Source organism: Vicugna pacos, chromosome 9, assembly GCF_048564905.1.
Source record: "Vicugna pacos chromosome 9, VicPac4, whole genome shotgun sequence".
Taxonomy (NCBI): domain Eukaryota; kingdom Metazoa; phylum Chordata; class Mammalia; order Artiodactyla; family Camelidae; genus Vicugna; species Vicugna pacos.
Genome location: NC_132995.1, coordinates 12,879,454 through 12,905,420, shown reverse-complemented (window position 1 = coordinate 12,905,420; position 25,967 = coordinate 12,879,454). Strand labels below are relative to the sequence as shown.

At 47.5% G+C, this 25,967-nt stretch overlaps 1 protein-coding gene and 1 non-coding gene across 2 annotated transcripts; one reads left to right on the top strand and one right to left on the bottom strand.

Moving 5' to 3' along the window:
• The first annotated feature begins 13,490 nt into the window (after window positions 1-13,490).
• Window positions 13,491-13,563, top strand: TRNAS-AGA (transfer RNA serine (anticodon AGA)). The gene has a single exon. It is a non-coding gene; the product is annotated as a tRNA-Ser (tRNA).
• Window positions 13,564-16,534: 2,971 nt separating this feature from the next.
• PPP1R14A (protein phosphatase 1 regulatory inhibitor subunit 14A) lies at window positions 16,535-21,704 on the bottom strand. Its single transcript, XM_006215068.4, has 4 exons — window positions 21,227-21,704; window positions 18,928-19,008; window positions 18,273-18,305; window positions 16,535-17,394 (listed from the first exon to the last, which is right to left on the bottom strand). The coding sequence occupies exons 1-4, from the start codon at window positions 21,425-21,427 to the stop codon at window positions 17,266-17,268; spliced, it is 444 nt and encodes a 147-aa protein (XP_006215130.1). The 5' UTR covers window positions 21,428-21,704; the 3' UTR covers window positions 16,535-17,265.
• Window positions 21,705-25,967: the final 4,263 nt, after the last annotated feature.

Here is a 25,967-nt window from a genome sequence, read left to right as displayed (position 1 = left end):
GCCCATCATCATCTGCCCCCTGGACAGCCATATCTGTTCTCTCCAAGGCAGCTAGAGTGAGCTATCTAAAACATCACAACGCTCTCTGGCTTAAAACCTCCAATGGCTTCTTTCACACTTAGAATAAAATTTGAAGTCCTCACTGTGCCCTCAAGGCCCTACTCAAACCCATCCCCAACCCTTATCCCATTTCTGACCTTATATTCTTCTTTCCCTTGGCTAACTTTGCTTCAGCCACGGTGGCCTCCTCCCTCCCTGTTCCTGGAACATTCCAGTTCCCACTTCAGCCACAGGACCTTTGTTCTTGATGTCTAGAATGCTCCTCCCCCAGACACCTGCATGGCTCCACCCCTCACTTTATTCAGGTTTCTGAATAAATGTCACCTCCTCAGAGATAATCTCAGCTCAAATAGCACCTCTGTAAACTCTCTGTCCTCTTAAGAGCTTTCTTTTCTCCTAATACTTACCATAGTTTGTCATCATGTTGTAGACCTATTTAGTAATTTGATTTATGGTCTGCCTCCACTCATTCGAATACCAGCTCTGTGAGGTGGGGATTGTTGTTCCATCCACTGCTGTCTCCCCAGTGCCTAGAACACGGCCTGAATAATAGCAGGAGCTCAACAATTATTTGTTGAATAAATCAATGAATCAATTCGTCATTCTGCTCCGTGTCTCTCCCCACTGTCTAGCTCTGCAGAGCATGACAGGAGGGAGAGAGAGTCATGGGGGCTCCAGGCTGTGCCCTCCCACACAGGGACACCTGGACAATCTGAAGCGGGTGGGGGGTGGGGGTGGGAGGGGGCTGTTGTTTTGTATTAAGGAAACTTTCCCAGCAGAGGGCCTGGAGCTAAAGCTCTGAGGCAAAGGGAAGGAAGAGGTTAGCAGACATATTCACTCATTTCTGGAGTATCTTGGTTCCCAGCGCTGTGCAGCATTCTGAGGACACAGCAATGCATCTGACGGCTCTGCCCCAGGCTCTGCCTGAAGCTCATGGTCCAGTAGGGTAATAGACCTATTACCATCCAGTGACAGCCAAGGATGGGGGAAGCCCAGGCAGAGGATCAGGGCCAGGATAGAAGAGGTGCATGGGGCTGTGGGAGCCCAGAGGAGGCTCCTGACCCAGCCTTTTCCTGACCCTCTGACCTCTCTAGACACGGAGAAAGTTCCTGTTCTGACCTCTTGGGAACCTGATGCCTGATCTTCCTGTCACCAAGTCTTGGGAACAAACAATGTTCCTGTAAGTCTCAACCTCCGGTCACTTCTCCTAACTTGGAACCCAAAGATTTGGCCACCAGAGGGCACTGTGACCCCAGTCTTTGTCCCCACAGTTTGCTCCCAAATCCTCAGATCCGAGAGGGACATCCTGGGGGCCGTGGGGCCAGCCAGTGGAGACACTGACTCTGAGCTTCACAGCCTACTTGGGACCTGGTCACCAGGATCTGAACCCCTCCCTTCAAAGGCTCCTGTGGAATCAATAAGAGACCCTCTGTCCCAGAACCCAGGGGGCCCAACTTGGGCCCCTGAGGGAGACACTACTGCAACTCCCCATCCCTCTCTTCCTCACTAATTTTTAGAGGATGCAGCCCTCCCCAAGCTTCCCTTGGGATGTTCAGACATGACCCTCAGAAGCCTCCTGCCAAAATGTACTGAGGTACAGAGGAGGTGAGGCTAGGGGGTCACACAATACCAGGGCAATAACAATAGCAATTAATAATAATAACAATAATACATAAAGGTCCCATTGACTTGTCTCCTGCTGTGTGTCACGACCTGTACTGAGCTTTGCACAGGTTTGACGTCATTATCACATAGACCAAGCAGGACTCCTCAGCTCAGCGTCAGACTAGGCGACTTGGGCTCGTACAGACAATACCCTCGCCAAGAAACCCCACCCATCGGGGTGGGGAGAGCTGGGATTTGAACCTGGGTCTCACTCAGAAGTGAAACCTCATGCCATCTCCCTGTGATTCTCTGAGGGGAATCTGCTCAGGCCCTCCATGAAAATGCCATCCCAGCCCACCCATGCCTCCCCCCAGGCCTAGGGATCCAGGGTCTCTGAAGGCAGATTCCAGAATCCCAGGTCTCAGAAGGCAACCCCCAAGTCTTCCTAATGACCACCAAAGCCTGAGAATCAAAGTTTGTGTTTGGGGACAAAGGCAGGAAGGAAAAACAAAATGCAGTTTCAGGGATGGTTCTCAAGCTCTGGGGTGGGGAGGGGCGATGGGGAGGGGCTTGCTCCAGAGGCCACAGAGCCAGTGGTGGAGCGTGGGGTCCACAGGCCGACTTCCTGTGTCCTGTGTGGCTCTGCTGGAACTTTTTGGCACTTCAGTTTTCTCATCTGTAAAATGGGAGTACTGGATCCAGCCACACAGGTTTGTGGTAAGGATGTTCTGGGTTCATGTCAAGCCCTTAGTGCTTGGCACATTTCAGCACACAATAAATATCACCAGTGACCCTCACATCATAAATTCCTGTGGCTGAAAACCTACTGTGTGCTGTGCCCAGGCTGACGGTTGTGTATATATAATCTCAAAAGCCCAGAGAGGGGCAATCTCTGGCTGGAGACCACAAAGAAATCACGACGTCTGGACTTGGACTCAGGTGTGCTGAACCCAAAGCATCCTTTCGGCTGCCCGGATGGGGTGGTTATGGGAGGAGTCGCGGTCACAGAATCCTCTTACCTCTGCCAGGCACCGCACTAACCGTGTACACCTGTGTGACCCTCACAGCTATCCTGAGAGGAGGGATCCAGTGAGACCACATGAGGTATAAAACCTAGGGTAAGGAGTCTGGGTTTGATTCTGAGGATGGAGGGAAGCCAGTGGAGGGTTTTAAGCATGATCTCATTCTGTTCTAGAAAGATCTCCATGGCTGCAAGTGTGGGCCAGATGGTGGGAACAAGGGAGGAGGAGGGAGGCCTGAGAGGAGGCTGTGATGGCTCAGGTGGGAGGATGGGTCAGGGTGGGGCCGAGATGGTGATGAGAGGCAGCAGAAGGTGGCCGCTGTAACTGAAGACCACAAACTTGGCTTAGCTAACAGAAGTCTACACTCTCAGAGCTTTAGAAGCCAGAAGTCGGACATCAGTATCACCGGGTTGAAATCAAGGTGTCGGCTGGGCCCTACTCCCTCTGGAGGCTCTGGGGGATACTGTGTTCCTTGCCTCTTCCAGTGTCTGTTCCTTGGCTTGTGGCCAAGTCCCTTCAATCTTCAAGCCTCCTTCTTCACGTCACCTCCTCCTCTGTGTGTATGCATCTGTTCCTCTGCTTCTCTCTTAGAAGGAGACTTATAAGTGATGGTATTTAAGGCCACTTGGAAGTCCAGGATACTCTCTCCATCTCAAGATCCTTGACGTCTCAGGAGCCTTTGATCCTGCAAAGACTCTTTTTCCTTATAAGGGATGAGGACCTGGTAGCTTTGGGGTGCCATGATTCTGCCTACCACAGCAGAGCAGGCAGCATTTGTGGCTGGATGATTTATGGAGCATGAGGGTAAGAGTGTGGAGTGTGAAGAAGGATTCCAACCTCTATGGTCCAAGCTACTGCAGGGATGGAGTCACCATCGCTGAGAAGGGGCTGGAGTGGGAGAGGCAGGTTGGGGAGAGCCCTGGAGCCTGGCTTCAAAAGTGGAAGCACTGGGTTTGAGATGGACATCGGGCATCCAAGTGGGGCTGCTGGGTAAGCCTGGAGGTTCAGTTAAAGAGAGAAATTGGGGGGGGGGTATAGCTCAGTAGCAGAGTGTGTGCTTAGCACACATGAGGTCCTGGGTTCAATACCCAGTACCTCCATTAAAATAAATAAATAAACCTAATTACCTCTCCCCCCCAAAAAAGAGAGAGAGAGATTTGGGTGCATAAAGTGAGGCTGGATGAGCTCCAGGGAGTGAAGCAAACCAAGGTGGAGACCTGGGGCTGGCCATCAGTGACAGATCCGGAAGATGAGGAGGAACCTGCAGGGGTACTCGGAGGAAGTCAGCAGGGAGCCTGGAGGAGACCAGAGAGGGTGACCAGTGTCTCAGGAGCAAAGTGAAGAAAGCATTTCCAGGGACAGGGGTTGTTTGCCAGGCCAATGCAGCCGACGGGTGAAGTCAGAGGAGGCCTGGGATGTGACTTAGATAAGCACAAGGGAGACCCTGACAAGGGCACATCCGAGGAGCAGGAGATAGAGGCGAGGGTAGAACGGGAACAATTGATTGGGAAGGGCGGGAAAGAGAACTGGAGACCTCTCTAGTGAGAAACAGTGTTGTAGCTGGAGAAGGTCAAGACAGATTTGTTTTGTCCTTTGTTTGAAGAAGGAAGAAGTTACCATAGGTTTGTAAGCCAGCGGCAATGATCAGGTATGAGAAGGAAAGGGGACGGAGGAGCATTGCTGGAGCCATGACGGAGACAAGAGAACATGCAGGAAGTCCTCCAGTGGAGGTTGGGCTTGAGGGAGGGCTGATCATGGCGACAGGAGGAGCAGGAGGCGTGGGCGGAGCTGCTGCCAGGAGACAGGAGACCGAGAACATTCTCTTCTATGGCTTCAGTGAAATAAGCTGGGAGCAGGGATGGGAGAAAAGAAAGAGGACACTCTGGAACAGTCGATGGAGCGTGAGAGGGTGACCAGACAGCGGGGACATGGCAGGGCGGCCCGGCAGCACCGAGGACCCCTTGAGGGGCCAGTCAGAAGCTCAGAGTGAGAACTTGAGTTTCCTCCCGCTACGCTCCCAGATCAGGGCTCAGGCATGGAGTAAACGCCAAGGTTGGTTTAACCAGGTTGAGAGTTTCCCAAGTGAGAATAACAAATAAGGGAGGGAGTTAGAGGTGGATCCAAGGGAGCCATTTTGCTTTGTTTTGGTTTTTTGGTGAAGGGAGATAATTAGGTTTATTTATCTCCTGGGCTTATATCCAGAAGGAACCCTACTTCAGGATGACACCTGCACCCCAATGTTCATAGCAGCACTATTTACAATAGCCAAGACATGGAAACAGCCTAAATGTCCATCAACAGATGACTGGATAATTAGGTTTATTTATTTATTTATTGTTAGAGAAGGTGCTGAGGATTGAACCCAGGACCTCATGCATGCTAAGCATGCGCTCTACCACTTGAGCTATGCTCTCTCCACTAGAGGGAGCCATTTTGATGGGTAACCACACACTTGTGGGGCTGAAGGACGGTGAAAAGGGAGTCTCATTAATGGGACTGTAGGTCCCGTCAGAGTTGGGATCCTGGAAGCAGGGTGCGGAGAGGGAGAGGGTGGATAGAGACTGAGAAGCTTGAAACTGAAATTGGAAGGGCCGCAGTTATCAGGGGTGGAGGGAGGGCTGCAGTCCGGCAGAGGACCAGCTCACTGGAAGAGAGGCCATGGGGTCCAAGGAGCATCTACCTGGACATGATGATTGTGTCAGAAGTGAGTGGTGATGGGGGGGGGATGGTATCACTCAAGTGGTAGAGTGTGCTTAGCATGCATGAGGTTCGGGGTTCAATCCCCAGCACCTCCCCTAAGAATAAATTAAAAAATAAACCTAATTACCTCCTCTCCCTGCCCCCAAAGAAGAAGTGAGCGGTGAGCCAGGTGGAAAATGTAAGAGTCTATGATCCCCACAACAGCAGCCTCTGACTCCAGCGCCCACCCCGTCCAACCCTTGGGAGGCATCTCTAACCAGAAAAGTGGGCTTGGGTTCTACTGGGTGGGTGGTCAGGTTTGGGAACTAGATTTGCTGCTTCAGCTCCATCAAAGACCCACATGTGAAAGGTAAATTGATAAAGTGAATAGGAAAAAAAAAAATGTGGCCTACTCTTGCCACTTAGGAGCAGGAGAAAAAAATTTTTTTTTATCTTTCAAAAGAAAAACAATAAAGTAAAAAATAATCAATTCATTTGCCCCCCCAGAAGTCAAGAATTTCTTTGGCCAAGTCTGAAGTGTGGAGGGGAAAGGTCTTTTTACCCAAGGGGGCTAGATCAACTGGATATGAAAATGAGAATTTAAAAGAAAAAGGAACATCAACCCTTACTCAAATCAAACATAAAAATTAACCCAAAATGAATCCTGGACTTGAATGTAACACCTAAAACTATAAACCTTCTAGAAGGAAATAGAGGGAAAAAATCTTTGTTACCTTGGAGTAGACCAACATGGGGTCTCATGACCTAGGTTTTTCAACAAACAATTGGTTTTAAAGACAAAGAGGGAGGGGGTGCTCTTTGCTTTTGTGTGCCGGGCACCAGTGTGAACCTAAGCATCCAGCAGAGTCCATGGGCCCCTGTTCGGAATCAAGTTTATAAAGGTGTAAAATGCACAGGACTGCAAAGGAAACTCATTGTGTTAATCCAAAGTTAGTTAAAAAAAAAAGTGCTATAGTAATATATGTGCCTTTTAAAGAAAAAGACCTGGCTGCAAACCCAATAACTACCATAATTTCTGAGCAGTGCTGAGTAAAACCAGTGTTTCAAGATATCTGCAACCACTGTGATGTGCTATGAAACATCTGTGATTTATTTTGGTGACAGAGTCCTAGGTTCTGCCAACAGTACCGTGATTCGTTGCCAACATTCGTAATTTACAGAAATATTTAATGTCAGTTAGCAGTTCGTGAAAACAAAGATGCCATTTTTTTCCCCACCAAAGGTGATAGACTCCAAGAACTCTGGGCCCCTTGGAGGTCCCAGGACTCCAGCTTAAGAACCCCTGCAGATTAAAAATGCAGCGTGTACATCTTGTGTAGTTCCTGATTTGAACCAACCCATTTAAAAAGACATTTCTGAGACAACTGGGATATTTAAACAGAGTATGTGTTACAAGATAGTGAGGAAATATTGTTAAGTGTTTGGTCTGATAATGGCATTGTGGTTACGATTTTTGTAAAGTCATTATTTGGTTGAGATAGATAATGAAGTGTTTGAGATAGATAATTACAGGCAGGGTTGGTTGTGTGTGTGTGTGTGTGTGTGGCTTAAACTTAGGGTTCGTTTTAAAGTCTTACAACTAGAGGGGAGTGAGGGAACTTTCTGAGGTGATGGCGATGTTCTATTTCTTAATAAAGATTGGGGTTACACAGGTATAAGCAGTTGTCAAAATCCATGGAATTGCACACTTAAGGTTTTACATTTCTCAGTGTACAAATTTTACCTTAAAAATAAGTAAATAAATCTTGAACTCTAGGTAATGGGATGCATGTAAGTTTCCCAGGGCTACCATAACAAAATACCACAAACTGGGTGGCTTAAAACAACAGAAATTTACTCTCTCATGGTCCTAGAGGCTAGAAGTCTGAAATCAAGGTGTTCACTGGGCCATGCTCTCTCGAAGCTTCTAGAAGAGGATCCTTCCTTGCCTCTTTCAAGCTTCTGGTCCATCCCAGGAGTCCCTTGGCTTGTGGTTGCTTCACTGCAGTCTCTGCCTGTCTTCACAGGCCTTCTCCCTGTGTCTCTGTGTCTTCGCACGGCTGTCTTCTCATAAGGGCACCAGTCATACTGAGTTAGGAGCCTCTAGCGTGACCTCCTCTTAACTAAGTACATCTGCATCTTATTTGGAAATAAGGTCACATTCTACAGTACTGGGGGTTAGAACTTCAACCAGGCTTTTTGGGGGGACAAAATTCAACTCATAATCATGTGCTTGCTAAGCTCCAGTTCTAACCACCCCTTTGAGTTACTCATCGCTAAGTACTCGCATGTGTATGTGTGACGCCCATGTTAACACACTTCTGTTTGTTTTTCTCTCGTTAGTCAGTCTTTTGTCTGTCTCATTTATAGGGCTCCAGGCAGAGAACCTTGGACTGGAGAGGGAAAACGATTTCTTTCCTCCACTGCAAGTCCAGGGGACTCCTTGAGATGAGAAAGGTTGGAACTAAGAGTCTGGGAAGAGTTCACAGGTCAGAGACCTGGAGAGTAGAGAGCTGCTCAGGGAGAGGTCAGCAGAGACGCCTCTGAGTAGTCAGCAGGGCGCTGATCAGTGAGGAAACGGCCTATTTCATCTGCACTGTACTATCCTGAAACTACCGGCTACCTGAAAGGATTAGAGAACAGCGCCCACACTTACCCAGGGCCCCCAGTAGTGCCTGTCCCCACCAGCCAGACTGGAAAACCTCATCCTTCATGGGGTGGTGAGTGAAATACTCAGGAAGTTCCTGCCTCCGTAGTGGGAACAATTAGGCTTAGACGGAGCACTGCTCAGAGCCCACCTCAGACAACATGAATGTAAAACCCCAAAGCATCAAACTGCCTCCACGTCACAACCCAGAACAAACCTCGACAGTACTCATAAGAACGCAGAAACTAGTCAGCACTCAACAAGGCAAAACCAAAGCTCACTGAGCATTCAGAGAAGCAGCAAAACATGATGAAATTAATCAGGAACTGAAACTGACCCCAAACTGACACACATGTTAGAACTATCAACAAGGACATGAGAACCATTATCACAACTCTGTTCCATATGCTCAAAAAGTTAACTAGAGACATGGAAGATAGACAACAGACCCAAACTGAACCTCTTGAGATTAAAAACTACAGAGGATGTGATGAGAAAAATTACATTGGATGGAAATAAGACAGATCACACATTGCTGGAAAAAAAGACTCCTGAATCTGAAGGAGAAGCAGTCCAAAATGAAACATATGGGAAAAAAATAGAAAAAAAAAAGAAAAGAGCATCACTGAGCTGTGGGACAATTTGAAGCAACCTAATATATAGTGAATATGAGTTCTCAAACAAAGGGGGAGGGCAGAAAAATATCTGAAGAAATGATGGCCCCCAAATTTCCAAATCTAATGAAAACTATAAATCCACAGACCCCAAAAGTGCAACCAAACCCAACCCATAAAATGTGAACAGAACTATACCAACACATCTGATCATCAAATCGCTCAAAACCAGCAAGGTAGAGAAAATTCTTAAAAGCAGCCATAGACTATGTGAGGCAGGGCGAATATAGCTCAAGTGGTAGAGAGCATGCTTGGCATACACAAGGTCCTGGGTTCAATCTGCAGTATCTCCTGTAAAAATAAATAAATAAGTAAACCTAATTACCAAAAAACAAAAATTTTTTAAAAAGTTTAAAGGAAAAAGCAGCCAGAGAAAAAGACATCTTAACTACAGAGGAATAAAGATAAAAACATCAGATTTCTTGTCAGAAACCATTTGAGCAGGTGAGCAGTATCTTTTAAAGTATTGCAGTTAAAACCCCAAACTGTCAACCTAGCATTCAATACCCAGGGAAAACATCTTTCCAAAACAAAGGCAACTAAATGGAATATTATTCAGCCATAAAAAGAAATGACTTACTGATACATGTGATGAATTGGGAGACCTGGATGAACTGGGAGAGTACCAAGTTAGGTGAAGTAAGACAAGCCTTTTGAGCAGGTACTTCTGGTGGGAGCCACCAGACAGATCAAAACGAACAACCATAATTCTTTGAGAAGGTCCGTTCTGCTGCCTCCAGAACCAACAATACAGGCTGTTGTCTCCAAGGCTGCTGCTGCTGACCTGGATGGAACCAGGGTAGGTTAAAGTGCACACAGTTTTTTCACTGGGACTCAGTTATTTTTTTCTGTGATATGACTTTGCCACTGAGCCATCAAGAGTTGGAGTCTAGTTCCTCTCCCCGTGAATTTGGATTGACCTTAGCGACTGGGTTGTAACCCACAGGTTGGGATGGATGTGATGTTGCATCACTAAGAAGGCAAATTCCAGAGAAGGCTTGTGGCTCCCACCCTGACTGCTTACAACACTTTCACAAACCTCCATGCTGGGAGGAAGCTCAAGTTATGCAGAGGCCACATGACCTTTATGTCATTCAGCCCAGGCACCAGACACATGAGTAAAGAAGCTTCCAGATAACTTCAAATTCAGCCATTTGAGGCACCCCCAGTGACACAGATTTTCCTAGCTGGGGTACCAGACACTGTGCAGCAGAGACAAGTAATCTTTGCTGTCTGTCTGAATGCCTGACCCACAGAATCATGAGCATAGTAGAAGGGTTGTGGCACCATCTCACTCAGGGCAAAAGAACAAGATCCTCATGGTACCCCATAAAGCACCACACAGTCTGACCCCATCATCTCTCTGATCTGGGCTCCTCCCACTCTCCCCCTCACTCACTCTGTCCCAGCCATAGGGCCTCCTCCACTGACAATCCAACAAGCAGTATACTTCTACCTCAGGGCCTTTGCACTGGCTGTTCTTTTTGCCCAGAATAGTCTTTCCCAAGTTGTCCCCCTCCCTGTCTCAGGTTCTTTGCTCAAATGTCCTAGTGATGCTTCTGACTCCCTGTATTAATTTCTGATGACTGCTATAATGTGTTACCACAAACATAGTGGCTAAAAACATCACAAATCATCTAATAGTTCCAGAGGTCAGAAGTCTGAAATGGGTCTGATGGGGCTAAAATCAAGCTGTAAGTGGAGCTGTGTTCTTGTGAAGGTTCTAGGGGAGAGTGTGTTTCCTTACCTTTTCCAGCTTCTAGGACCCACTGACCCTCCTTGGTTCATGGCCCCTCCTCGGCTCATGGCCCCTCCTCCATCTTCAAAGCACAACCTCTGTTTCCATCCTTCCATTTCATTTACTCTGACCCTCTTGCCTCCTTCTTTGAGGATCCTTGTGAGTTACACTGGGCCCATGTGGATAATCCAGAATAATCCTCTCATTTCAAGAGCCTTAAGGAGGAAAGTGTGGGATGGGAAAGGATAACTTGAGAGTAGGGGATTTGCAGATACTAACTACCATACATAAAATAGATCAACAACAAGGTCCTCCTGTATAGCACAAGGAACTATATTCGATATCCTGTAATAGTCCATAATGAAAAAGAATATGAAAACATATATATATATACACATATATATGTATAACTGAATCACTATGCTGTACACCTGAAATTAACACAACATTGTAAATCAGCTATACATCAATTTAAAAAAAGATCCTTAATCATATCTGCAAAGTCCCTTTTGCCATATAAGGGAACAAATTCACAGGTTCTGGGGATAGGATGTGAACATTTTGGGGGGCCATGTTTCTGTCTACCAACCACCCTATTGAAAATTGCAATCTTCCCTACCCAAGCACTTCCAATCTCTTTGTTGTTTAATTTTTTTTCTCTTTTCCCCCCTCGGCTTAATTTTTTCCATAGTTTTTATCACTTTCTAACATAGTACATAATCCACTAATTTATGATATTGCTTATTATGGGCTTTGCCCTGCTAGAGCATTGGCTCCTGAAATACCCTGGCACCTGGGATAGTACCAGACACGTAATAGGTGCTCAAAAATATCATGAATGAGTGAATGGGTTACTCTCCAGAAGACTGGACCATGATCCACTCCCACAGGCGGTGCGAGGGCTGCCATGTTTCCCAGCGCCAGGTCCAGGTATTGATCTGACTCACTCACTGTATTACCACCTACTGCATGCATGCTTTCTGGGCTGTTCTGTTGGTCCCTGCCTTTGCAACTCCTGCCAACTGTATTATCCAGCTTTCTAAATTTTGTCCCATCAATAGATGTTAAATGATATCTCATTGTTGTGTTAAGTTGCGTCTTTCAGATTACTATTGATTTTAAGAATTTCCCAATGTGCTGGTGAACAGTTTGGTTTGGGCTTCCTGACCTCATAATTCTCTGCTTGTGCCCCTTGCATATTTTTCTATCATGGTTGCTATCTTTCTTTTTTTTTTTTATTTTGGCAAGGGGGAATTAATTGGGTTTGTTTATTTTTTTTTTCAATACAGGTACTGGAGATTGAACCCAGGACCTCATGAATGCTAAGCTTGCGCTCTACCACTTGAACTATACCCTTCCCCACAAAGGTTGCTATTTTTCTATGCTGATTTGCAGGAGTTCCTAGTAGCTTCTGAATTTTAATCACGCATCCATTTTAAATGTGGCAAATATCTTCTCTCATTCTGTCCATTAAATACTAACTTTATCTAGGATGTCTTTCCTTGAAAAGAGACTCAATTTTGATATGAGCAAATTCATCACTTTTTTTTTTTTTTTTGCCTTCTGGTTTATACTTTAGAAGTTTTGTTTTCGAAGTCTTTCCCCACCCTGAATTCACTGATCCTCTTATCCCCAGGTGCATAACAAGCTGCGCTAGACTTGGTGGTGTGAAACAGCAAGCGTTTCCCACATTTATCTCTCACGGTTCTGGGAGTGACTAGGCTTAGCTGAGCAGTTCTCACTTGGGGTCCCTCATGCCATTGACGCCAGATGGTGTCTAGGCCTGGAGTCATCTCATCCAGGCTTTCTCACTCACAAGTCTAGTAGTTGATGCCAGCTATTGGCTAGAACACAAAGCCTCTCCATGTGCCCTGGGCTTCCTTACAACATGGCAGCCAGATTCCAAGAAAAAGCATCCCAGAGGAGGCTGTAGCTCAGTGGTAGAGTGTGTGTTTAGCATGCACAAGGTCCTGGGTTCAATCCCTAGTACCTACATTAAAAAAAGAAATGAATTTATTTATAAATTATAAATAAACTTAACCCAAAAAATAAATTTTAAAAAATTAAATTAAATTAAAAGAAGAGCATCCCAAGAGAGCCAAGCTGAAGCCTTTTATGACCCAGCCTGAGAAGTCACTGTTATGAACTGAAATTGGGTGTCCCACCAAAATTTATATATTGAAGCCCTAATCCCCAATGGGGTGGTATTTGGAGATGGGGCCTTTGGGAGGTAATAAGAGTTAGATGAGGTCATGAAGGCAGGATCCTGTTTGGATGGGAATTGTGTCCTTATAAGAAGAGACACCAGGGAACTTGCTCTCTCTCTTTCTGCCAGGTATGAGGTCACAGTGAGGAGGCAGCTGACTGCAAGCCAGGGAAAGAGCCCTCACCAGAACTCAACCCTGCTGGCCCCCTGATCATGGACTTCTCAGCCTCTAAAACTGTGAGAGAATTAATTTCTGTTGTTTAAACCACCCATTCTGTGGGACTTCATAATGGCAGGCTGAGCAGATTAAGAAACTCACCCAGCATTACTTGCAACACATTTTTTTTGTTAGAAATGTGTCACTTGAGGCTGGTCCATTTTCAAGACAAGGGGGATGAGACCCCACCTTTTGATGGGAGATGTCTCAAAGAATTTGTGGACATATCACTGTGATAGCCTCCCCCATTTTCTTTTATTAACTCCATAGTTTAGGTCTTTATTTCATTTGGAGTCTACCTTTGTTTATGGTGTGAGGTAAGGATGCTTTCCCCCCCTCCATATAGAGAGCCAGTTTTACCACTGCCACAATGAATAATCCATCCTTTCCCATGGAATGGCAGTGTCACCTCTATCATTTTGTTAAGTCCCTAGACATGCCAGTGTCTGCCTGTGACTCTATTCTGTTCCTTTGCTTTGTTCATCTGTTCCTGCCTCAATACCATAGTTTTTATTAACATGGCTTTGCCATGTAGCTTAGTAGTTGATAAAGCAAGCCCTCCCCTCTTTCCTTTTTAATGTTGACTTAGTTATTTGTACACCTTTATTCCTCATACAAATTTTAGAATAGATTTTATCGGGGGGAGGGTATAGCTCAGTGGTAGAGCACATGCCTAGAATGCATGAGGTCCTGGGTTCAATCCCCAGTACCTCCGTTAAAAAGTAAATAAAAATAAATAAACCTGATTACCTCCCCCCCAAAATAAATAAAAACAAAGTTAAAAGAAAAAGATTTTATCAAGCATCTCAAAAAAATCCATCCAGAATTCTGATTGAGATTGCTTTGAAGTTATCAGCTGATTTGGAGAGAACTGACATGTGGCTAATATTCAGAGATCTTACGCAGAGGCATGAGTGGTCTCATTTTTTTTCAGATTATCTTTTATATCCTTTATAGGCATATTAATGTTTTTTTCCATCAAGGCCTTATGTATATTTGATTAAGTTATTAGGTAAGCTATAGTTTTGGTTGCTACTGAGGACCCCACCAGTTGTTTAAATTGTGTTTTGATTGATTATTACGGAGTTACTGAAATGATATTGATTCTTTTTTCTTTTTTATTATATATATTATTTTATTCATTTTCTCAAACCCTTGAGTCAAGGGCTGACTTTCAATAATGATGATTCTTGTAGTCTTATCCTAAATCAACCATGATCCATCCTTCATGAAGAGCCTTCCTACTCTATTATGAAAGTGAGAAGTATTTCTAAAACATGTTGGCCAATCGTATCATCAATGCCAGTCCATTTCTAATATTTATCATTCTAATTAGCAAAGCCCCTGGTGTTGATCAAAGATGGGTGAGTACCTTGCAGGAGCTACCTCTCCAGTCAGTTCTTAAACGCTAACTGACCAGCCCTGGAGTAACTGACCTTCGGGGCGTAGCTGAAAACCAACTCATATAGACAGTAGGGGGCGCTGAGGCCTCACTTCTATTCGAGGAGGGTTACTGTGCACGGAGAATGTGGCCAGCAGGAGGCGCTATTATTGGGCAAGCACCTACTGTGTGCCAGGCACTGTGGCAGACATTAGGAATACAGCCATGCCTAAGGAGTTAATATTCTGAAAGCTGGGGGGGGGGATGGACAGACAATAAATTAAACTAATACATAATTAAATTCTGTGAGGAAAATAAATTATTGTGACAAGATAGTGACGGGGTGGCTCCGTAGATGAAGGGCTCAAGGACAGCTGACCAGAATTTCATCTAAGTGATGAGGGACTCTGGGCGGAGAGCTCATGGCAGAGGAAACGTCCGTGGGTCCTGGACGGGAAGAGCCCCGTAGGAGTGAAGGTGAGAAAGGGGATAGTAGCGCAGGTGAAGGGCAGAGAGGAGAGGGATGAAGGCAGAGTGATGAGAGGTGATGGGGCGGGGAGTTGAGGGGGGCACTTTGGTTTCTCTTCAGAAGCCAAAGGAAGCCTGTGAAAGGAGCAGGGTGAATAGAGACTAAGGTGAACGCGAAAAAGCATTATTTGGCTGCTAAGTGGGAAACAAGACCATAGACTCTGGGAGATAGGGTGAGGTGAATGTGGCCACAATGCCAGGTGGTGTGTCAGGCACGCTGTGCCCCTTGTGAAACTTCCTTATCTGAGGGCCTGTGATTCAGCATTCCCAAGGGACATCTTACTGGCCAGGGATGGTGGCTGTAAGGAACTAACTGTCCAGCCCTCCCTGCAATGATAAGGGTGATAACAATGCTTATTATGTGCCTGACACTAGTCTATGATCTGTGCATTTAAACCTCACAACCACTCTGGGAAATGGTACTATTATAATCATCTTGATTTTACAGATATGGAAACTGAGGTACAGAGAGGTTGAGTGACTTGCTCAAGATCACATAGCTAGGAAGTAGGTCAGATGGCATTTGAATCCAGGCACTAACCCTAGAGTCCATGATCTTACCTGCTATAGTATGCTGCTTCCCAATCCTTTGGTGGTAGCCTTGCTCTCAAATTGTATTGCTCTTTAGATAATATCTCAGTGAGCCATCAGCAGTCATTAACACCTCAGTATAAATTAGTCCACCTTTTCCTGCCACTGAAGAATAGCAATCATCGTTATGGTTTATTAGAGACACTATAGTGTAGAAGTAGTTGGGTTCTGGGGTCATAACGCCTGGGACTGAAGCCCAGTGCCACTTCCCAGCTGAGTGACCTTAGGCAAATGACATCACTAATCTGGGCCTCAGTTTCCTCATCCATGAAGAACCCATTTTCCAGATGAGGAATCTGAGAAGCCCAGCACATGGCACACCCAAGACTTAGCTTGAATGCCAGAAGGAGAGATTCCTCCATTACATTCTCTATTCAGTTGTGTGGAAGGAGGGGGCGCTGGGAGCCTGAGGTCGGTCTGTCTGCATGGGGACAGCAAAGTCACCTGAGGGCTGGATGGACCAGGTGATCATGGATGTCCCTCTTCTTCCAGGTCAGCTTCTCTTCCTACCAGCCTGGAGCTCAGACCCCTGGGATGGGTGCCTGATCCTGGCAGGGCTGCTGAGTGGCACGGGATGGGCATGGGGTGTGGGATCCCTGTTTATTCAGTAGAGGCAAGGTGGGAGATGTGCTTTGCTCTGGGGGAAGGTACCCCAGCTCTGGCCCAGCCCCAAGCCTAGCACAGCCACAGCCCCACTCCATCCCCTGACCGTACACAGCTGGGACCATTGGCCCCAAACAGACCTACTGTTTAAATAATGAACTCCTTCCAGTTTTTGGTAAACAGCTACTACCCACTTCTGAAATCCTAGCCCTTCCCCTGAAAGTCTTCAGGGCCCCCTTATACTCCAGCATGAGCATGCCCCAGCCCAGGGGGCATCCTTGAGCCATCTCTGGGGGACTTGTCCACCCTAATTGGTAAGTGGGCCTGCCAATATTTGGTCTCTTCCCTGGCTCAGCCCTAATGTCAATTCCTCCACCCACCAGTTCAGAGTCCTCAGATATGGGTACCCATTTCACACAACCCCTATGCATCCTTCAAAGCCTTGCCTAGGGAGAGGGTATGGCTCAGTGGTAGTGTGTGCCTAGCATGCATGAGGTCCTGGGTTCAAACCCCAGTACCTCCATTAAATAAATAAATAAATCTAATTACCTCTCCCACTAGGGAAAAAAAAGTAAAAATAAAACCCTGGCCGAGATGTCACTTTATTTAGGAAGCCCTCCAAGATTTCTTCACCACCCGACAAGTGAATGGCTCCTCCCACACCCTGGGCTCCCAAGTATCTTGGATCATTTCACACATTTTGCTCTAAACTTCCATCCGCAGGCTCTTCTTCCCCACCAGTGTGTGAGCACCTGGATGCTAGGGACCACCTTCTGCTCATCTTTGTGGCCTCAATACCAATGGCCCTATTAAGCATACAATAGGTGCCCAATAAAATCTGCAGAGTAGATGAATGGTTTGTTCATGTGCGCTGTGGTTATATCAGGCACATTCCATCCTGTGCATCTCCTGTGGCCCAGAGATCACAGGCGGTCACCCCCACAGGAGCCCCCCTAGTGCCACCCACACGCTGAGGCCCTGCCTGCTGGGACTGGGCCAAGGCTGGGGGGAGGTGGACAGGATATGAGTCCCAGGGGTGTGAGGTCAGCAGGGCCTGTTCTCATGCTCTCTGGCTGCAGAATGACTCTCCATCTGTCCGGGAGCCGGGGTGCTTGGACCAGAGGAGAAGCAGCCGGAGAGAGGGAGGCGGGGGGAGGAGCTCAGGGCTGCTCCCAAAGCAACCAGGAGAGGAAAAACAGGCACACAGTGTTATTGTTACAGAACCATTAAATACAACTTACAAACAAGCCAGGACAGTGTTGGGGGTTGGAGGGGACGGAGAGGGAGGGAGGGTGTCACAGAAGCCAGAGAGGGTCAGGGAGGTGCGGTCCGGGCACAGTCCTGGAGGGGGCTCAGGCTGCCGTCACCAGAGGGACTGGGTTGGCGGAGGCCTGGCTGCTTGTGGAGGCCTCGCAGCTTCACCAGCAGCTCCTGGACAAAGTCCTGAGGACAGAGAGGGGGCATTGAGAACAAGAGGAGGGGCGGGCATTCCCTGCCCAGCCCAGCCCTTTGGACCTGGGCCCCTCTTTCTCCCACTTCCTGATCAATGAGAAGGGGTGGAGGTGGAGTTAAGGAGGGGTAGAGGCTGCAGATGGAGAAGGATGCAAGGTGGGGAGAGAAAGAGACAGAGACCAGAGACAGGGAGACAGAGATGGAGAGAGAAAGAGACTGAGATATGGATGCAGGGACAGAGAGAAACAGAGAGAGATGCAGAGAAAGAGAGACAGAGGGAGAGACAAAGGAATAGAGAAAGAAACAGAGCCATAGAGAGACATTGAGACATATCTTAGGCTAAGAGATCACCAGGAAGGTCCCTGGGGACAGAGGCCTGAGCTGGCTCCAGGGCAGACAGACACACAGTGACGTTTGTCCGATAGGCAGCCCAGAGCTGGTTAGAGAAACATGAATATTTTTCCCTTTTAAAGCAGAGAAGGAAGTGGGAGGGGCTGGGCCGCTGAGCTTCAGAGCCTGAAAGGATGGAGGGCCCCCGGAGAGGTGGGGAGGGGAGCCCCAGGGTGGTGGAGGCTGAGCCGGCCGACAGAGCACAGCACAGACAGAAATAGGAGACAGATGGGGGAGCGTCTCAGCAGGGAGGAGATAATGGAGTCCCCGTGGCAGATGGAGAGAGAGGACAGGAGTGATGAAGACAAAAGACACCACTGGAGATGGGGAAAGGGCTGTGAGTGAGACAGGGCTCCCCAGAGTTCCCTCTGCAGGTCCTGGGCACCGCCAGTCTGCCCTCCTCCCCGGAGACCACCCCCCCACCCCAATCAGGATCCAGAGGGCAGAAGAGGGCCTGTGATGGGGGATGGAAAACTCACCTCTGTGGGGTTCAAGCACGACTTTAGGAGTCCCTAAAGATCCCCCGCAAAAAAAAAAAAAAAAAGAGAAGAAAAGAAAATAGTAAATGACTAACATCTAGGCCCTTCCAGCCCCTTCCTTTTCTCAACAAAGCCCCACAGCAGCAAGACAAAATGGAAGTCAGACTCCAGGTGGACTTCCCATGTGGCTTCAAGGGAGGAACAAGGCTTGAGGGTCTTATAGAGCAACTGGGGGCAGGGTTGAGTCAAGAAACTCAGCACCAGGACCAGCGCTAGATCCAGAGAGGGCCAGAAGGTCACACAGCGTTTCCTGCCTCTGGGAGAGCACAGGCCTAAAGAGCAAGGACACTGCGTCCAGACCACCTGGCTTGGACTCCCAGTTGTGCTCTCTCTGAGCTGTGTGACCCTAAGCCAGAGACTGAATCTCTCTGGGCCCCATCTTCCTTATCTGGAAAATGGAGATAATAGCAGTAACAATGAAACGGAGATAATAAACCCTTCTAGGGTTTTGTGAGGATTAAATGAGTTAATAAGTGTAAAGCAATTGAAACAGTGCCTGGCACATAGGACGTGCTAGATGAACACATTAACCGTGGATGTGATTTTTAGGGAGGTGCAGGGGAGAGGGCTGGGGGTGGCTTTCCCTTCCACCTACTTGGATTTTCCGGCTTCTCTCCTCTTCACTCTCTAGTTCCAACAGTTCATCGATGTTGACCTCATCAGGCATATCTGCCTCCTAAGGCCAGGAGGGAAGGGTAGTCAGGGTCCCTCTCCCCTCCCTTCCCCGCCTTTGTCCAGGGCTCTGAAGGAGCCCCGGGGGCCCCAGGGCCCAGCTGGCAGGTTCTGGAGCAATAATGTGGCAGTCAGGGACAGCACCACCAAGGCGGGACATCTGGGTGTTGGGGGGAGGGATGACAGATGGGTTGACAGAGGCCCGGGAGCCGGTACCAGCTGGGATGCTGGCCTCTGGGCCTTAGGAGCCTCAGATGCTGGCACAGGTCTCTCCTCTTGGCCTCAGTTCCCACAACGGGAAACAGGCCTGGTCGAGTGTTGGAATGTCTGATTCTGGGATTCAGGAGAGGGGCTGGCTCTGCCCTTTCAAGGGAAAATTTAAGCACTAGGTGCAGGGGAGGGGAGCTGGCAGGCCAGAGCCTGCTAGGGGTGGCCCTTTACCCCAGGGGACGGGGAGGGAGGGGCGTGCTTGGGCTAGCCCCCAGTGCCAAAGTGCCACCCTTATGAGTCCAGGAGGCCCTACAAGGTGGGTAGGTGGGTGGGAAAAGCCATGAGCCCAGCTCTCAGCAGCCAAGACGGGGACCCTTGTATGGCTTCTTGGGGCAAAGGGCCAAATACTGGCTGGCTTAGTACCCCTGTAGGGGACAGAACCCAGCTGTCTGAGCAAGAGATCCCAGAGACCATTGATTTTTTTGCCTCCCCTACCCAAAGTCCTGCTGACTCTGCTGTGGACTTCAGGACTGGGTGGTCCGGGGATTGTGTATGGAGACAGGGCTCTGGAGTGTCCATAAGTGTGTTACCCGCCTGTGTGAGTCTCTGGGTGTGAGCCAGAGCCTGATGCCAAGATGCCAGCATCGGCACGAGGGTGCCGAGGGACGTGACATTCTGTGCGACTTATACAGGGACTACCGTCCTATGGCTTAGCTGTGTTTGCCTTACCGCCATGTGTCATTGTATCCTACGTTCATCAGTAAGTGACCACAGGGTCACTTGGGTCCTGGAGAGCCTGGTGAGCTATAGTGCCCGCTATCTGAGGATGACATCATAGGAAGCCACCTACAACTAGCAACTGCCCTCTGTGTGAGGCCACTCAGAAAATGAGTCTGAGAACAGACGGCCCTCATGTCATCGCGAGGGGCCCAGGCTTCTTCCTGCTTCGTGCTGTGCTGACAAGGCTCTGTGGTCCCGTGTGTCTGTGCACTGATACCCGTGACTGTGTTCTGCACATGGGTGTGTTGTACAAAGTGTGACTTCGAGCAGAGACTCAAGAGAAAGGTCATGTCTGTCTGTCAATTATGAGACAACACAGAAGGCTGTAGCTTATGCTTCTGTGTGTCCTCGGGCAGCTGCAGTGTCTGCCACTGTACGTCGGTGATGCCCGTAGCTTACGCGGTTTTCTGTCTGGGTGTAGCTATAATTTCTGTTATTTTATGTCTGTGCGTGGCTGCAGCATCTGTCATTGCGTTTACACGTGATTATCGTTTTTGCTTTTGGGAGATAATGGATGGTCGTTACTTGAATCATGGGGTGTCGGGGTAGCTGTCCTAGCTTGTACCGTCTGAGTCGCTACAGCTGGTGCTGTGTGTGTCTATAGCTCCAGAATGGCTGTAGCTGGAGGCCTTTTATATGGGTGCCGTTGCTGTGTTGGGTCTGCATTTGGCTGTGGTCTGTGCTGTTGTGGCGGTGAGAGCCTGTGTCTGTAGCATATGTTGATCTGTAAGTGACCACAGCTTGTGTCCTGGAGAACCTGTGTGTGGCTGTTGCTTCTGTCACTGTCTGTGAGGGGCCACAGCTGGTCACTGTGCACGTCTGTGAATGCTGATGCTTCCTTTGCTGTGTGGCTCCATGTGATTGTATCTTCCCTGTCACCGTGTCTATGTTTGGCTTTAAGACATCCTCCTCCCCGCCCACCCCCACCCCCGTCCTTTCTCCAGATATGGCCACTCTAGCTCCCTAACTTTGCCTGCTCACCTCCCATATGCTAAAACCCTGGCCCTCTCCTGATGTTTGGACCCAAGCGTGCGTCTCTGTGTGTGCAGAGTGCCATGGAAGGTGGACGGCGGGGCCTATGAGTCCCAGGGTGTGCGTTCTGCGCAAACGAAGCTGCGCGTGCAGCAGCGAGCACAAGCAACCAGAGACCCCCACCCAGGCGTAGGGAGTTGGGACCCGGGGTCTGTGGGTCCGGGACTCCCCCCTGCGCCCCCCACCCCTCCTCGCCTCACCCTGCCGCGGTACAGCTCTTCCAAGCGCCCGTCGATCCACTTCTCCACGTCCAGCCGCCGCTGCAGCTCCCGCCGATCATACTTGACGGTGACACGCGCGTGTCGCTTCTGCAGACCCCCGGGGCTACCCCCAGGCCCGCGGGCCCGCGATGGAGACTGCAGCTTGCTCAGCACGCGCTTGCCCAGCCGCTGAGCTGCCATCGCGGTCCTGGCTCCGGCCCCGGCGCAGCGCTGTGCGCTTTCGCCTCGCGCCCGGGGGACCTCTTACGGGCCGGGGCGGGGCCGGCCGGGGGCGGGGGCTCAGGCTCGCCGGGGGGCCGGCCCCGCCCCAGCCCCCCGGGGCCTCAGTTTCCCCGCCTGCAGCGCCAGGACTGGTCGCGGCCGCGCGCTCCGGGGTGAAGCCCGCGGCGGTGCCTGGCCTAGGTATGGGCGGGGTCCCGGAGCCCCGGGCCGGGGCCCGGCGGCTGGGGCTCCCGGGTCCTGGATCCCGCGGGGCGGGTCCCAGGATGGGCTCTCGGGGACCCGGCCTGTCTGCGCCCTCTGGCGGTTGCAAGGGACTGTGCAGGAGCCCCTGTGTTAACCTATTCTCTTTTCAAGGGAAGATCAAGCCAGAGTACTCACAGCACATCATTATTTCGTTTTTTCATTTATTCACTCATCCATGCATCCATTCGCTCATATCCACACACTCTATTCAACAAATATTCATTTGCTGTCATAACGTCTGAGATTTTAAGCCCCATCTATCTCCCTCTTTCTCGCTCGCTCTCAGACTCCTCATGCCAGATAGTATCCAGGGGTCCTCTCCCTCTCTGGTCATTTCCAGTCTCCCCCTCCCCAACTCCCCTAGGCAATGGGGATAGATCAGTGAACAAAACAGACCAGTCCTCATGAAGTTGGCATTCTTGTGGTGGAGACAAGCAGTAACGTAAGTAAGTATAGCATATTACAGTTTATTAGAAGACGATCAGTTCTATGGAGAAATATGAAGCAGAGAAAGAGAAATGGATTGAGGGTGGGGTTGCAATTTTAGCGAGAACAATTTAGCGAGAGCAAGAATTAATTTAAAACTTTAAAACTTCTATTTGGCCCTGTCCTTCTCCTGCTTAAGACTATCCATAATTAGGCAATGTTTTCTTAGATATGATACCAAAAGCAAAGCAAGAAAAGAAAAAAATAGATAAATTGGACACCATCAAAATTTGAACTTTTGTGTTTCAAAGAACATCATCAAGAAAGTGGAGAGACACAACATTGTAAAATGACTGTAACTCAATAAAAAAAGTTTAAAAAAAAAAGAAAGTGAAGAGACAACCCACAGAATGAGAGAAAAAATTGCAAATCATGTATCTGAGTAGGTACTTGTATTTAAAATAAAGAAGTCATGGAATTCAATAGTAATAAGATGACCCAATTAAAAAATAGACAAAGGATCTGAAAAGACATTTATCTAAAAAAGACATACAAAAGCCAATAAGCACATGAAAAGATGCTCAAAATCATGTGGAAAATGCAAAGCAAAACGGCAATGAGACAACACTTCACACAGTAGGTTGGCCATAATTTTCTCAAAATGGAAACTACCAAGTGTTGGCAAGGATGTGGAGGAATCAAAACCCTTATGATGGGGATGTAAAATGGAACAGCTATTTTGGAAAACAGCCTGGCAGTTCCTTAAAAGTTTAAACTTAGAGTAACCATACGATCCAGCAACTCCATTCTTAGGTATATGCCAGAGAATTGAAAACATGCCAGGCACAGTCCCATCCTAGCACCTTTGCACTAGCTGTTCCCTCTCTCAGGAAAGCTCTTCCCTAGAATGACATCAACGGGGTTCACGTCTTCTCCCTGAGATGTCACCTGTGCTGTGAGGGCTCCTCTGACCATCCTATTTCATACTGCAACTCCCATACTCCTTACCTGGCTCTATGTTTTATCCATAACACTCACTGCCTTTTAACATTGTATATAATTTACTCATTTTATTTATTGTCTGTTTTCCAAGTAGTGGTATACTAAAGGGAGGGAAATAGGGGTGGTCCACCTTGGGTATAGGCAAAATGGGGTGCACTGTCTGTAGAGAACTTTAAAATAATAATAAAACTGACCCAAAGTTGGCCAAGTTTTTATTATAGCATATGCACTGACAAATTCAAAACCGTATCAGCGATAAAAATAATCCTCCCACCCCCAGGAAACAATCATTTGTTGGTGTACTTACTGAACAATTGATGCAATACTGTTGAGTTTTAATAATATATATGTAAGCTTCAAATTAAATATTTTTATTACTGTCTCCTCTATTAAAAATTGTATGTGTATTAGTTTTCTCTTACTGTGTAATTAATTACCACCAACTTAGTGGCTTAAAATAACACACATTTCTTATTTCAAAGTTTCTGTGGATCCAGTCTAGTCATGGCTTAGCTGGGCCCTCTGCTCCAGGGCCTCACCAGACTGCAATTCAGGTGTCAGTCAGGGCTGTCATCTCATCAGAGGCTCGACTGGGGAAAGATCTGCTTCCATTTGCTTGCGGTTGTAGGGATAAGGTCTTCATTTTCTTGCTGGCTATTAGTGGGGTTTGCTGTCGGCTCCTAGGGGCCACCTACAATTCCTTGCCATGTGGCCTTCTCCATAGATTCTTTGACAAATGTGATGGCTCATATCTTCCAAAGCCAGCAATGGAAAGTGTCTCTCTTTCCAGTTCCACAAAGACAGAGTTTCATATAATATCATGTAAACACAAACCTCCTTTGCCATTTTCTATTGGTTAGAAGCAAGTTCCAGGTCCTGCTCCCACTTGAAGGGAAGGGATTATACAGGCCATAAACATGGTAGCTGTCCAATATCTGTTTGCCACAATATTCTATAGGGAAGTTAATATAGGGAACTCCCAAATATACGGTTGACCTCTGTCCTACGAAGACTCAGCTATGTGTGTTCATTCTGAAAATAAGTTCATAACAATTTGGAATCATTTGGGCTTGTGTCAGGCACAGTTTGAGTCTCCAATGTCTGTGATTCAACATATTCTTGCATCTAAATAATAGATTAGAAATTAAAATTATAGCACAATGATTATAAAGATGAAGAAATTATTCTGTCATTCTACATGTTTTTGGGAGTTTTTGTGTTTAAAATTTTAAACAGTGAATCAGGGTATGAACTCGGAGGTATAATATTTTTATTTGATAAGTACAAATTTTCATTCCTACATGAAATATTTTACTGAATTTGAGTAATATCTTTAAAATGGAAATTTATTCATTTTCAATTATTAATTTTAAAGTGAAAGCACAAATATCATAATGATTCTTACATGATTATTATTAAAAATAATTTTTTGGTAGACAGGAGGAGGTATAAAAATATTATCCACCGCAGGTGTTGTTACTGAACGTGCAAAGCCAATTTACTGACAAGGGCTTGTGGTAAAGGAAAGCACAGTGTTTATTTGCAGGGTGCCCAGCAAGGATAATGAGCAGCTCATGCTCAAAAGACTTGAAATCTCCGATGGCTTTCAGGAAAGGGATTTTAAGGGCCACATTTGGGGTGAGGCTTGCAGCACATGGACCTTTTTCTGATTGGTTGGGGTGGTGATGTTTTGAGAATCTTAATCATCAACCTTCTGGGGTCTACTTGCTTGTGGTCAGCATGTAATTGCCATCCTCCACCTGGACGGGGTCTTAGTTTCTGCAGAACAACTGAAAGATACGTGTCAGATTTTTATGCATACCCCTTGAGGGGGAACGTCTGACTCTTTTTATCACTGAACTATTGTTTCTTGCCTGTTTCCATTGTTTCTGCATTCCCAAACGTCCCTAATTAGTAACTGCTTAAGATCTTTAGAACTCAGGGAAGGCCTTGGAGCCTTTGTCTACAAACAATAAACAGAGGACTTTTGGACCTGGGAGGGCCCTACAGAGTCCTGCTCAGTTTCAGCCCTGCCTTTTCTTTGATGCTCTTCTGTCCTGAGGGAAACAGGGGCGGGACAAGAAAGGGAATAAAGTTTTGGATAGAGAGGTTAATCATAAACATGAACTCGGTTTAGGGGGCTTGGTTTCAGTGTCAGATATGCTAGATTCCTCACTGTTCTCAACACTAGAAAGTGAGTTTCAACAGGCCAGGAATTTTGCTTTGTTCACTGTTGTATCTTCTCCAGCATTGACAACAGTACTTGGCTCACAGTGGGTGCTCAAAGAATGTGCGGAATGAGCGAACAGATGTGTGAATGAATCAACAGGCCTGTGCCTCCTCTCCAGCCTCAGCTCTCACTGCAGTTCTGTTTTTCAGCTCAAGCCTGGGTTTTAGTGGGATGGGGTAGGGGTATGGGGTTCAGGTGCTGAAGAGAACTCCGGCCTCACATTTCAGACTCTTGAGTCCCAGGTCCTCAATGCAAGATTAAAGAAGATGGTGGGAATAAAACTTTGTTTAAGGTAAACACCATTCTGATAACCCAGTTAAGGCTCTTCACATATTAGTAGGTCAAGAGGGAGTCTGAGTAGTGGGGGTGGCCCTGGCTCCAATAATGCACTGATGTCTTTCTTGCTTCAGGACTTCTGCATTTGTTGTTTGTTTGGAATGTCTGTCCTTCAGCCCTATTTATCCTTCAGGGTTCATTATCAAAACCACCTCCCCCACCTCCCAGTCCTCTGTTATTTTCCATCCCAGCCCCCAATCCATTTGCTTCATAGCATTGTTGGGTATTTTCAATAATACTGCACTTAAGTCATCCTGTTGG